Source organism: Symphalangus syndactylus, chromosome 20 (assembly GCF_028878055.3).
Source record: "Symphalangus syndactylus isolate Jambi chromosome 20, NHGRI_mSymSyn1-v2.1_pri, whole genome shotgun sequence".
In the NCBI taxonomy this organism is placed as follows: Eukaryota; Metazoa; Chordata; class Mammalia; order Primates; family Hylobatidae; genus Symphalangus; species Symphalangus syndactylus.
In genome coordinates this window covers 26,791,245-26,805,658 of record NC_072442.2, presented here as the reverse complement: position 1 = coordinate 26,805,658, position 14,414 = coordinate 26,791,245, and the positions used below count along the sequence as shown (strand labels likewise).

The following is a 14,414-nucleotide window of genomic DNA, read 5'->3' as shown; positions in this document are numbered from 1 at the left end:
GCTTTTCAGAAGACTGCCCGAGGGACTGGTAGCTTTCTCACATGACTTGAACTGACAGGGAGCCAGCATACTTTGGATACCTGGTGGCCACTGAAAATAACAGCGGGGTGGCTTGCTGCTATAGAACCAAAGAACTTGTACTGCCACAGACGGACACCAGAAGGAACAAGTAATTACAATCTTCCGAAAAAGAAACTACCTAGCCTCTTGAATACAGAAAATGCAGGCAGAGGCCCAGAGAAATCATAACTGCCAAAAAAATTTCAGAGGCCCCCAGAACATCCAGTTGGGCTGACTGGTGAAGGTGACTGATCATACAGAGACTTTCCCAGTACGATGCTAGTCCATAAACACTGGGAGAGATAGCTATTCTAATTTTTTTTATTATACTTTAAGTTTTAGGGTACATGTGCACAACGTGCAGGTTAGTTACATATGTTTACATGTGCCACGTTGGTGTGCTGCACCCAGTAACTCGTCATTTAACATTAGGTATATCTCCTAATGCTATCCCTCCCCCCTCTCCCGACCCCACAACGGGCCCCAGTGTGTGACGTTCCCCTTCCTGTGTCCATGTGTTCTCATTGTTCAATTCTCACCTATGAGTGAGAACATGCAGTGTTTGGTTTTTTGTTCCTGCGATAGTTCGCTGAGAATGATGGTTTCTAGCTTCATCCATGTCCCTACAAACGACATGAACTCATCATTTTTTATGGCTGCATAGTATTCCATGGTGTACATGTGCCACATTTTCTTAATCCAGTCTATCAGTGTTGGACATTTGGGTTGGTTCCAAGTCTTTTCTATTGTGAATAGTGCTGCAATAAACATACATGTGTATGTGTCTTTATAGTAGCATGATTTATAATCCTTTGGGTATTCTTAATTTTAAAAACTTTTATAGAGATGGGGTCTATGTTGCCCAGGCTGGTTTCAAACTCCTGGGCTCAAGCAATCCACCCACCTCAGCCTCCTAAAGTGCTGGGATGACAGGTGTGAGTCATCGTGCCCAACCTGATAGCTATTCTTTCAAATGTGCAGGCCAGGTGGGGTGGCTCATGCCTGTAATCCCAGCCTGTTTTATGACAATTATTAATAAATAAGTATGGAAGGGTCTATATTTTTAATATTCTGGACAGTTATTTTGAGAAGAAATCTGGACAAAAATGACCTCAAAGAAGTCTATAATTTTGCTAGGCACACTGGGCACGGTGGCTCACACCTGTAATCCCAGCACTTTGGGAGGCTGAGGCCAGCAGATCACGAGGTCAGGAGATTGAGACCATCCTAGCTAACACGGTGAAACCCTGTCTCTACTAAAAATACAAAAAAAATTAGCCAGGCGTGGTGGCGGGCACCTGTAGTCTCAGCTGCTCGGGAGGCTGAGGCAGGAGAATGGCGTGAACCTGGGAGGCTGAGCTTTCAGTGAGCCAAGATTGTGCCACTGGACTCCAGCCTGGGCTGACAGAGCGAGACTCTGTCTAAAAAAAAAAAAAGGATTTTGCTAGGCACAGTAGTACATGCCTGTAGTTTCAGCTACTCAGGAGGCTGAAGTGGATCACTCAAGGCCAGGGGTTTAAAGTCAGCCTGGACAACACAGCGAGACCCCGTCTCTTTAAAAAAAAGGATTTGATGAGATGTTGCAGAATATAGCTATTATCAGTAAGTAGAGAATTTTATAAACCTCTAACAAGCATCATTCGATTCCTCTTTCTAATGGTTTGACTACTTTAGATACTTCATGTAAGTGGAATCATGCCGTATTTGTGCTTCTGTGACTGGCTTCTTTCATTTAGCATCATGTCCTCAAAGCTTATCCATGTTGTAGCATATGACAATCAAGAAATGAATGGGAAACAAACAATCCAAAAGAAAAATAGGTGAAGTATATAGTCAGGCAATTCATAGACACACAAACCAGTATGGCCAAGAAATTCATGAAAAGATTTATGACCTCACTGAAAACTGGGGAAAATAACAAATACAATGAGATACTATTTCCCACCTGCCCAGACAAAATTTCAGGAAGGACCACCCTTACATACTTCAGTAAATGGCAATTCTATCCTTCCAGTTACTTAGTCCAAAAATCCTGAGGTCATACTTGACCCTTTTCTCACATCCTACAAACAATCTGTCAGTAAATCCTGTCAGCTCTTCCTTCCAAACACATCCAGATTTTGACTGATAACAGTGGATCACGCCTGTAATCCCAACACTCTGGGAGGCGGAGGTGGGCGGCTCAGAAGTTCAAGACCAGCCCGGGCAACATGGTGAAACCCTGTCTCTACTAAAAATACAAAACTTAGCCAAGCATGGTGGCATAACCCTGTAATCCCGGTTTCTAGAGAGGGTGAGGCAGGAGAATTACTTGAACCCAGGACACAGAGGTTGCAGTGAGCTGGGATCGTGCCACTGCATTCCAGCCTGGGTGACAGTGAGACTGTCTCAAACAAACAAAAAACATATCCAAATTCTGACCACTTACCATTACTTCCACTGCTCCGAGCCACCATCGGTTCTCACCAAGATTATTACATAGCTTCCTAACTAGTCTCCCCAGCTGTATCTGTACCTTTTTACAGGCTATTTTCCACACAGCAACTAAAATGACTTGCAAAATGTCACATCATGTCATTCATACTCAATGTCTTCCAGCTTGCAGATAAGGAAAGGTATGCAGACTAGGAAATTTGCTTAAAAGTCACATAAATCCTTTTACCTCGTTGCACTGCTGAGAGCAGGATGGGTCATCAGCAGCTGTACTGGAGCCACCCGCGTAAATTCGGCCAGGGTTCTCGCTCTTGTCGCATCTGTTCAAACTGGCACGGTCTGATCCGGAAATATGGCCTCAATATGTGCCGCCAGTGTTTCCGTCAGTACGCGAAGGATATCGGTTTCATTAAGTTGGACTAAATGATCTTCCTTCAAAGGATTGTCCAAGGCATCTACTCAATGAAAAACCATGATAGTTCGTACATGAAATAAACATTTGAAAAAACAAACAAACAAACTAACAAAAAGTCACATAAATCACTTTGTTATTCATCCCTGAGGCAGTATTTCTTCCAGAGAGAATATGGTAATTACCCAATTCCCACAATCTGGTATTGTCCCCTTTCCCTGCAATTGCAAGTCACTGCCTAAATGAGCCATTGTTAAAATGGGAATGTGTACTATGTATTAAGTGTGTAAATGCATGCATGAAGTATGCATTTCTGTTAGAGAAAGGAGGAAGAGGTAGGAAAGTATGGGAAGACTGAAACCCACTGTTCTCAAAAGCAAAAGGATATAAACATCATCGCTAAACCTCATTATTTGCTCTAAGGATTTAGATTACAGTTATGCCATACAGTGAATTTTTCTTTAAGACACAAACCACATTCTGTGGTTAATATGAGGCCTGGCACGGTGGCTCACACCTGTAATCCCAGCACTTTGGGAGACCCAGGCGGGTGGATCACCTGAGGTCAGGAGTTTGAGACCAGCCTGGCCAACACGGTGAAACCTCATCTCTACTAAAAATACAAAAATTAGCCAGGCGTGGTGGCAGGCACCTGTAATCCCAGCTATGTGGGAGGCTGAGGCAGGAGAATGGCGTGAACCCGGGAGGCGGAGCGTGCAGTGAGCCGAAATTGTGCCACTGCACTCCAGCCTGGGCGATAGAGCAAGACTCCATCTCAAAAAAAAAAAAAAAAAAAAAAAATGTAGAGATGAATCTCTAAATTTAACATTTTATCTCAGAAGCAACAATTGCAATTTGGGGCATACACACAGACTGGGTGGTCTTTAGTATAGCCAAAGAACAAAGAGATGCTTGGGGGTTTTATGAAAAGGAGAATTGTTTTGAAAGATAGTTCATTGGTGCTAGTAAGGTTTTGGGGATGCCAAGTGCTGACTGGTGAGTGAAGGTGGTGGGTAAAGCTAGCCTTAGAGTTGTAGCAGGTTGTTTCAGTAACCATCAGATAAAACTAGTTTCAGGTTTCAAGAGGCAGTTTCAGCAGCCAAGCTTGTGGAAAACGTACTTATTGAAACGAAGTTATGTGTCCCAAGTGCTTTTCCCCTCAACCCATTGACTCTGATTTAGTTGAGTATGGCAAGAATGACCCAATTTGTACAATCAACTTTCACAATATATACATACATAAATTTGTAGGAAAGGATTGGGAAGGATATACATGGTGGCAGAATTGTCTAATTTTCTTTTAATATCCATTCTTTCCCCCTTAAAAAAAAATTAACCAAGCACTTGTATTATGGGGGGAGCTGGGGTTGGAGAAGCTGCAAAATGCTCAGTTTAAAAACTACACTGCACAGCCTCCCTGTGGATAAGGGTGGCCAATGAGAAATAAACTGATATCAGGCCGGGTGCAGTGGCTCACGCCTATAATTCCAGCACTTTGGGAGGCCGAGGTGGGTGGAGCACCTGAGGTCAGGAGTTCGAGACCAGCCTGGCCAACATGGTGAAACCCTGTCTTTACTAAAAATACAGAAATTAGCTAGGCGTGGTGGTGCACGTTTGTATTCCCAGCTACTTGGGAGGCTGAGGCAGGAGAATCACTAGAACCAGGAGGTGGAGGCTGCAGTGAACCAAGATGGTGCCACTGCACTCCAGCCTGGGCAACAAAGTGAGATTCCATCTCAAAAAAAAAAAAAAAAAAAATTAGAAAAGAAATAAAGCGATATCATAGGGTAGGGGGACTTTAGGGAAAGCTCTTTAGAGAGAGGCTGATTCATCTGGGAAAAACCATGGCATTGCTCCTCCAGCCTTCTCCTTATTGCCTAGAATGCAGGCATGATGGCTGGAGCTCTAGGGACAACATTAGTCTACGTGGAGACCTTAGGGACGAAGCCATAAACTGAAAATGGGTTCTTCATGACTAATGAGCATGGGCCCACCATGCTAGCCCTGAAATGCTATGTGCAGATTTCTTTTATGTGAAGAAAACAAATCCTATCTTGTTTAAGCCTATGCTATTTTGGTTTTCTGTTATATGCAATTGAACCTAAACTTAACCGATACACACACCAAACCTCTGTGGAAGTGTAAATGGGACTTTCACACTTTAGTTTCCTTTTTTTCTTTTTTTTGAGACAGATCCTTGATCTGTCACCTAGGCTGGAGTGCAGTGGCACCATCTCAGCTCACTACAAGCTCTGCCTCCTGGGTTAATACCATTCTCGTGCCTCAGCGCCCCCACCCAGTAGCTGGGACTACAGATGCCCGCCACCACACCCGGCTAATTTTTTGTATTTTTAGCAGGGATGGGGTTTCACCACGTTAGCCAGGATGGTCTCGATCTCCTGACCTCGTGATCCGCCTGCCTCGGCCTCCCAAAGTGCTGGGATTACAGGCATGAGCCACTGCGCCCGGCCCACACTTTAGTTTCTATGCTATGCTCTTGCTTGCATTTATTATTTTCATCTTTTACAATAGACATGTGTTTGTGTATTACTTGTATAAACACCTGTTTTGGAGTGCCAGCCCCACCACTCCCTAGCTCTGTGACCCTGTGCAGTCAATTTCTCTGAGCCTGTTTCCTCATTTGTAAAATGGGCATGATGATAATAGAACTTATCTCATTTGGTTATTGCAGAGCTTAAATTAGCTAATGTACATAAAATTCTTGGTACAGTGTGTGGCTTACAGCTACTGCTGTACTACATTTTGCTACCACCTAGGCACTGGTGGTGGCAGAACCAATTAGAAAAACCCAGGACATGTTGTTGAGTAAAAAAGCAGGTTGCAAAACTGGCATGGGGGTGTGATCCCTTTTGTGAAAAATTATTTTTATGTTACATCTATATGTATATCTATGCACATTATACATATAGATAGATGTGTATATCCAGAGATGCCTGGAGGAATGGTTGGCCAAATGTTAGTAGTGGTAATTTCTGGGTAGTAGAATTTTTGCTTTCTTCTAAATGGTTGAAAGATAGCATGTATTAACTTTTGAGCAGGAAAATAAAAAAAAAAAGGAAAGAAAAACCCTTTGGAAAACAATGTTCCAGTTATCATACCAAGAATCATTAAAGCCTTCGTACCTTTTGACCTATCTCACTCTTGAGAATTGACCTGAGGAAATAATTCAAATGAAGGAAGAAGCCATATACACAAAAGCATGCGCTACAGCAATATTTATTATAGGAAAATTGAGCAACCATGTAAGTGACTTACATTAGGGTAATGATGATTAAATTATTCACTCATTGGAACGTTGTGCAACAATTAAAATAAGATGATGACCATGTAGCAATGTGGAAAACTGCTTATGACAAGAGAATTGAAAGGGGCAGAATGCAAAATTAGATCTGGGCTAGGGTCACATCTGGGTAAAAATATGGCATGCATTTGGACTAGGACTGGAAGGGAACACAGGCAAATAAGGCAAATAAAAATGTAATTTGTTGGGACCACTGATTATGGGTGATCCTTTTTTCTTTTTCACTTAGAATTCTGTCCAATATTTCCATTTTGTTATTTGTTTCATAATAATAATTTTAAAATTGGCCTTAAAAATCCCCTCAGGGAGAAGGGGCAGCAGGGAGAGAAAGATAAAAGGGAGACCTAGGATTCTCCCAGGAGGGGGTCGGCTAAGTAAGAGAAACTCAGACGTAATGTACAAGACATGGAAATTAGACTGAGTTCCAGCTCAGTCTTCTACCTAGGTGGTCCCAGAGGTTGTATCCCCTTTGCTTTCTGACTTGGCAGTGATCAATCAGATGGACACAACAATTGCCAAGGCAGTACTGATGATAAAGCTAGGATCAAGAATGCTCTTTAGGCCAGGTGCGGTGGCTCACGCCTGTAATCCCAGCACTTTGGAAGACCAAGGTGGGCGGATCACGAGGTCAACAGATTGAGACCAGCCTGGCCAACATGGCGAAACCCCATCTCTACTAAAAATACAAAAAAAAATGAGCCAGGTGTGGGGGCGTGCAATTGTACTCCCAGCGACTCGGGAGGCTGAGGCAAGACAATCGCTTGAACCTGGGAGGCGGAGGTTGCAGTGAGCCAAGATCGAGCCACTGCATTCCAGCCTGGGGGACAGAGCAAGACTCTGTCTCAAAAAAAAAAAAAAAAAAAAAAAAAAAAGGAATGCTCTTCAAGTTGGAATCATCTGGAAAAATTGATCATGCTTGCTATTGATGAGGTTGAGAAATGAGCACTAGCAGGCTGGCAAAAGTGGTGTGAATTGGGCAGGCTTCCTGGAGGGTAGTCTGGCGTTGTGTATCCAAACAAAGGATGTGCAAATCCGTAGAGTCAGCAATTCCACTTCTTGAGATTTAACCTAAACCTAAGAAAATGATCAAACCATTGCATAAAAATATTTACATAACATGTTCATCACAGAGTTTATATTTATCAAAAATTAAGCGGGGTGCAGTAGCTCACGCCTGTGATCCCAGCACTGGGAGACTGAGGCAGGAGGATCACTTAAAGCCAGGAGTTCAAGACCAGCCTGGATGGCTGGGCGCGGTGGCTCACACCTGTAATCCCAGCACTTTGGGAAGCTGATGCAGGTGGATCATGAGGTCAGGAGTTCAAGACCAGCCTGGCCAAGATGGTGAAACCCCATCTCTACTAAAAATACAAAAATTAGCCGGGCGCAGTGGCAGGCACCTGTAATCCCAGCTACTCCAGGAGGCTGAGGCAGGAGAATCGGTTGAACCTGGGCAGCAGAGGTTGCAGTGAGGCGAGATCATGCCAATGCACTCCAGCCTGGGTGACAGAGTAAGATTCCATCTCAAAAAAAAAAAAGACTAGCCTGGGAAACATAGTGAGACTGCATCCCTGTAAAAAATTTAAAAACTAGCTGGGCACACTGGTGCGCTGGTGTGTATCTGTATATCAGCTACAAAGGGGTAGAGAACTGAGGTAGGAGGATCACTTGAGCCTGGGAGGTTGATGTTGAATTGTTTGAACCTGGGGGGCAGAGGTTGTAGTGAGCCAAGATTGCACCACTGCACTCCAGACTGGGCAAGGGAGCAAGACTCTGTCTCAAAAAAAGAAAAAAAAAAAAAGGAACTGGAGGCTGAGTGCGGTGGCTCACACCTGTAACCCCCGTAATCCCAGCACTTTGGGACGCCAAGGGGGGAGGATTGCTTGAGCTCAGGAGTTCAAAAGCAATGTGAGTTACGTGGCAAAACCCTGCCTCTACAAAAAATTTAAAAATTAGCCAGGTGTGGTGGTTCCAGCTACTCAGGAGGCTAAGGTGGGAACATTGCTTGAGTCCAGGAGGTTGAGGCTGCAGTGAGCCAGGACTGTGCCACTGCACTCCACTCTAACCTGGGTGACAGAGATGAAAAAAAAAAAAGAAAAAAGAAAAAAGAAGGAAAGAAAGAGAAAATAAAAGAAACTGGGAAAAAAACATTTTTTACCATAACTATGCATTACTACAGTATGGAGCCACACTGTGATCCCAACACTGAAAAATTGGATCTAGATATACATTTACCATGGAAAGACACTCAGTACATATTAGATAAGACAAGAAAGCTTCAAAGCAAGATGTGTATTATCCCATTTTTTAAGATTGTGTATCTAAATACATTAATTTGCATATCAGAATTTCTGCTAAGATACACACCAGAATTTTAACAATGGCTAATCTTTGAATGGTGGGATTACAAACTGAATCAGACAGTTTAGTCTCAATTATGGTGCAGCAACCACTGGAAAGTCTACTGGTCTACAATGGCAGGGGTTAATTTCTCTCTACTGTTCATGTCTATTGTGGCTGGCTGCTCTGACCATCTTCTTCACCCTGGGACCTAGGCTGACAAACCAGTCTCCATGTGAACATTGCAGGTCACTGCAACAGACAGCTGATGGACCACCCACCGGCTCTTACAACCAGTGTCAGGCAAGTTTCGTGGCCCTTCCAGGTTCAACAAGGTAGGGGTATATAATCCTCCCCAGGCCCTCAGGTGAGGCTCATGCCAAGGAGGGGTAGCAAACATTTTGGACATGATACAATCTACCACACAAGTGATTTCATTCTGTTATTTAAAGTTCTTTTCTTTGCGGAAGGGTGTGAGAGGAGAGGTGAGCGGTCTCACGGGCATGATGCCAGCTACGAGGGGCTGGCGAGCTGATGTGGGAGGATCACTTGAGCCTAGGAGTTTGAGGCTGCAGTGAGTTGTGATCGTAACATTGTACTCCAGCCTGGGGGACACAGTGAGACCCTCACCCTCCCTGTCCCTAAATCTGAGAGGTCTGGACTTTGCCTAATTTAAGAGGCAGACCACTTGACCTGGACCTACAGCAAGGAGAAAACAACGATGGGACAGAAAGTTCTGGATGCCCAGAAGTGTTATGCCAGGACTTCTACTTACGCTTATAGGACTTGAGTCGAGTTACAGAGCCTCCACGAATGTCCCTATCTGTAAGATGGAAATGAAAAGAGCCGTCCTGTCGACCTCACACAATTCGGCAGCGGGGAGGGGTGGCTCAGTTGGAGGGCATTCAAATGACCAGTGCTCTGTCTGCACACAGAGGGTTTGGTGCTTCAAGCTGTAACCACATACCCACATGTACTATAAGTCCCCAACTTCATCACCAAAGGGGGTTGTTCACCCCTTTTACTTGCGTCCATGTAGGGCAGGTGAAAAGATGACAACCCAGGTCCCACTACGGGGGAGGAGAAGCCCCCTGATGGATGAGTCATGGAAGGGCTAGGATGTGGAATGAAGGTCCCCCTTCCCACTTTGTCACAGGACACTGGAAATAGCCATGTCCCCCTTTCCTCCTGCCCCCAGCTCCTGGCATGGAAGGCAAGAAATGATTGTAATCAGGGGTTCCCAAAAGGGAATGATCATTAGGGCCATCTATGAGCATTGAAAAACTAGATTCCCGGGCTCCACCTCCAGGAGCTTCTGATTCATCTGGTGAAGGAAAGACCAGACTGAGTCACAGAAGGTGATCTGTGCCACCCCCACTTGGCCCTGGCTCCTACCCAGCTCCTCTGCACGGGCCTTATGAGGTGTCGTGGCAGGGAGGGCCCGGACGTCTCAAGTGGCACAAGCCCTGGCAGCTGGGAGAAACCTGAGTGGTCCCAGGTTATCTGATGGCGCACCTGCCTCGGCCCCGTGCTCGCTTCTTGAATGTCAAGATCAGGGGAAGTCTCGGGAAGCAGCTCCCCAAGCAGCACGGGTCACCCCACAGGCTGCCCCAGGGCCAGGCTTTCCAGTGCAGCAGGGGCAATGGAGGTGGTAAGAAAAGGGTATCTCCTGTCCTGCTCCTAGTCCCTCCGAACCAAACATGCCCCTGGCTCCCATGACCTGCCTGCACACCTTGACTGAGAAGCCTGGAATTAATCTCTTTACCCATCTGTCAACATGGCAGTGAGTGCCTTGAGGGCCAGGACAGGTCTTGTTCCTCCCTGCCACCCAGTGCAGTCCCTGGCACACCATTTGTGCTTGCTTAATATTTCATGAATAAAGGAGAGGTAGTAACACTTACCATGTTACCACAGGATCAAGGAAGGACTGATATTCACACCCACTGGGCACAGGGAAACGCACATGCTTACCTGAGAGGTGGGGAGGCCCCATTCTTAGTCACTGAGCTAGAGGCTGAGCTTAGCATGCCTCATTTGGCAGTGATACTAGATTACTTCTGGCATCATGGTACCCTATGACATAAGGTATGAAACTTATGGAGCCTCTTCCCAGGAAAATGCCCCTCCCCACTCCCTCTGTCTCACACATATAACATACAACTTCCAGGTTAAGAGTATCACCCCTTCACCAGGCACAATGGCTCACATCTGTATCCCAGCACTTTGGGAGGCTGAGGTGGGAGGATCACTTGAGCCCAGGAGTTTGAGACCAGCCTGGGAAATATAGGGAGACCGTATCTCCACAAAAACTTTAACAATTAGCCAGGCATGGTGGTGCACACCTGTAGTCTCAGCTACTTGGGAGGCTGAGGTGGGAGGATCGCTTGAACCTGAAAGGTCACAACTACAGTGAGCTGTGGTCATGCCATGGCATTTCAGCTTTGGCGACACAGTGAAGCCGTCTCAAAAAAAGAAAAAAAAAAGTGCCATCCCTTTAAAAAATGGAAAGCTCTTTTTTAATGGAGAAAGGCTAAAATTATCTATAATGATGATATGTAGTTAATGAATTTATTTATTTTGAGATGGCGTCTCGCTGTCACAGGCTGGAGTGCAGTGGCACAATCTCGGCTCACTGCAGCCTTCGCCTCCCGGGTTCAAGCGATTCTCCTGCCTCAGCCTCTCGAGTAGCTGGACTATAGGTGCATGCCACCATGCCCAGCTAATTTTTGTATTTTTTTTTTTTTTTGGTAGAGAAGGTGTGTTGCCATGTTGGCCAGGCAGGTCTTGAACTCTTGACCTCAAGTGATCCACCTGCCTCAGCCTCCCAAAGTGCTGGGATTACAGGTGTGAGTCACTGCGCCTGGCCTGATGTCTATAACTTTTAAATTATTCAGAAAAAAAATTATACAGACATCTAAAGATGAGGTAAATGTGGCCAAAAATTAACAATTGATGAATCTATAGGGTAACCACAAAGTATGGAAACATTTTTTTTTTTAATTTTTTGGAAGCAGAGTCTTGCTGTGTTGCCCAGGCTGGTCTCAAACTCTTGGGCTCAAGTGATTCTCCCGTCTTGGCCTCCCCAAGTGCTGGCTTGAGCCACCCCGTCTGGCCTATCATATTTTTCTATGATTGAAGATGTTCTTGATGGCATTATGAATATTTGCCTATTTCCAGACTTTACAGCTACATAGTAGACAAAGGATATAGGGCCTCTGTTGAACTATTCTTTCATCTTTTCTGTAGGTCTGAAATCCTTCAAAATAAAATGTAGGGAGTTGGGGAAGGAATTTCAGCCCTAGGCTAAGCTTCTAGTCCTGAAATCAGGATTCCATGCTCTAGGAAGGAGCTCAAAGGAGAGGACCACAGTCAAGACAGGCTCCAGATGTGTTTATTAGGCTATTTAAATAGAACCTTGTGACCATTTCTGTAGGTAAAAGGACAAAGAAGAATTACAAACACTTTGGGTCTTTCCTGAATTCTCTCCGCTTTCCCTGGTCAACTCCACCCATCTTCACTCTCAAAGGAAAGGCACAGGGGGAAGGAAGTCCGTGAGGGGACTCAGGAGAGTCTGCGTGGCTCCTACCACCCCAAACATATTCTGGTTTCCCGAAGATAAGAGGCAAGGCTTGCTCTGATCTTTCCCAGTTCTCAGAGTCCAGCAGGCCGCTGTGCTGGACACATACATGGATCCACTAACATGTATCAGTCCTTCTGTGTTCTCTCCTGCATGGTAGAGGCTGGAAGCCTAAGAACTATATTCCTCAGAATTTCCTGCCAGCCAGGATTTGCTTTAAAGTCCACTAATGAGAGGCCCTTCTAGAAACCATGATTCCTTTTCCAGCAGTGGCAGACACTAGGCATGAGGTTTTGTAGCATCTTCTGAGCACTTTCCAGTACATCATCTGCTTTTGTGCTGCTGGAAGCTGAGACCATCAGCAGGAGTTTTCTGTGCCTCCTGCACGTTGCTGATTTCTGACAGTTGCTACTGGCTTTCTCCAATTTTCACTTCTCTATCCCTTTCAGTGGTTTTATAAATACTTCATTCCTATAGTAGATCCCTTCCTGCTTATATTAATAATACCTAGAGGGCACATGGTTTTCCTGACTCATCCAGCTGTCTTAGGACCTTACTCCAAAGTAAGGAAGGCTTCTCTTGGGGAGGTAATTGCCTGTAGAAAGATTTCCAAACACTGTCCATTATTTGATGCCAAAAAGGTAAACAGAAGCTGGTGTGGGTGGTAGGCAATTCCCAGCCATGGAACACATGCTGGCCTGTGAGTCCCGAGAAGCTGAATGGGATGCCGGTTCCCCGACCAGAAATGTCCTCCCATCTACCTCACTGCTGCCATTCCCCTGGGGATGCCAGGGCTGGCCAATGACCACATGCAGCAGAGACGGCACCCAACAATGCAGAAGAGATGTCTGCAGTACCGACCCAGCTCTCAAAACCCACCTGGCATTACCCTGGAACACAGGAACATTGAGGTTGCAGTGAGCCAAGACCACACCACTGCACTTCCGCCTGGGTGACGAGCAAAACTCGGTCTCAAAAAACAAAAACAGGGCTGGGCGCGGTGGCTCACGCCTGTAATCCCAGCACTTTGGGAGGCTGAGGCGGATGGATCATGAGGTCAGGAGATCGAGACCATCCTGGCTAACACAGTGAAACCGCATCTCTATTAAAAATACAAAAAAATTAGCCGGGCGTGGTGGCGGGCACCTGTAGTCCCAGCGACTCGGGAGGCTGAGACAGGAGAATGGCGTGAACCTGGGAGGCGGAGCTTGCAGTGAGCTGAGATTGCACCACTATACTCCAGCCTGGGCGACTGAGCAAGACTTTGTCAAAAAAAAAAGAGAAACAAAAACAAAAAACCACCTCCTATGTCCTAAACAATTATAAAAGTAACTCCAAGTAATTATATGTCATTACCATGCTGTTTTAAGCACTCTGAAGTCAGAATGTGTTTTTTTGTTGTTGAGACAGATTCACTTTGGTGCCTAGGCTGGCGTGCAGTGGTGCAATCTCAGCTCACTGCAACCTCCACCTCCTGGGTTCAAGCAATTCTCGTGCCTCAGCCTCCTGAGTAGCTGGGATTACAGGCACCTGCCACAACCCCCAGCTGATTTTTTGTATTTTAGCAGAGACAGGGTTTCACCATATTGCCCAGGGTGGTCTCGAACTCCTGAGGCTCAGGCAATCTGCTCATCTCGGCCTCCAAAAATGCTAGGATTACAGATATGAGTCACTGTGCCCAGCCCAGAGTGTGGTTTTAATTGGTGTTTGTATTCTCAGATCCCAGGTGTGAGCAGGCACTAAGTGTTGGTTTATCAGAAAGTAAGTTATTAAAATTATTTCAGACCTGGCACGGCTCATGTCTGCAATCCCAGAACTTTAGGGGGCCAAGGTGGGCAGACTGCCTGAGGTCAGAAGTTTGAGACCAGCCTGGCTAACATGGTGAAACCCCATCTCTATGAAAAAAAAAAAAAAATATATATATATATATGTATGTATGTGTATATATATATATATATATATATATGTATATATATATATATATATATGTATATATATATATATATATATATATATATATATATATATATATACTAGCCAGGCACAGTGGCACACGCCTGTAGTCCCAGCTACCTGGGAGGCTGAGGCAGGAGAATTGCTTGAACCCAGGAGGCAGGGGGTGCAGTGAGCTGAGGTTGCGCCACTGCACTCCAGTCTGGGCGACGGAGCAAGACTCTGTCTACAAAAAAAAAAAAATTATTTCAAATCTAAAAAGATAGTGACAAATGATTCTGGTATATTTCCTTTCAGATATAAGAAGAAAAAAAGGT

At 45.2% G+C, this 14,414-nt stretch overlaps 1 protein-coding gene and 1 long non-coding RNA gene across 2 annotated transcripts; one reads left to right on the top strand and one right to left on the bottom strand.

The window, feature by feature from the left end:
• Nucleotides 1–2,718: 2,718 nt before the first annotated feature.
• LOC129469908 (small ribosomal subunit protein uS14-like) lies at nt 2,719–3,119 on the top strand. The gene has a single exon (XM_055257122.2). It carries the CDS (start codon nt 2,746–2,748, stop codon nt 2,914–2,916), a length of 171 nt encoding a protein of 56 aa, XP_055113097.1. The 5' UTR covers nt 2,719–2,745; the 3' UTR covers nt 2,917–3,119.
• Nucleotides 3,120–7,075: 3,956 nt separating this feature from the next.
• Nucleotides 7,076–13,017, bottom strand: LOC134735216 (uncharacterized). Its single transcript, XR_010118067.1, has 2 exons — nt 9,343–13,017; nt 7,076–7,301 (listed from the first exon to the last, which is right to left on the bottom strand). It is a non-coding gene; the product is annotated as an uncharacterized lncRNA (long non-coding RNA).
• Nucleotides 13,018–14,414: the final 1,397 nt, after the last annotated feature.

Excerpts from the sequence above, each read along its gene's own strand:
- LOC129469908 (XM_055257122.2), top strand. The coding sequence starts at position 2,746 with ATGGGTCATCAGCAGCTGTACTGGAGCCACCCGCGTAAATTCGGCCAG.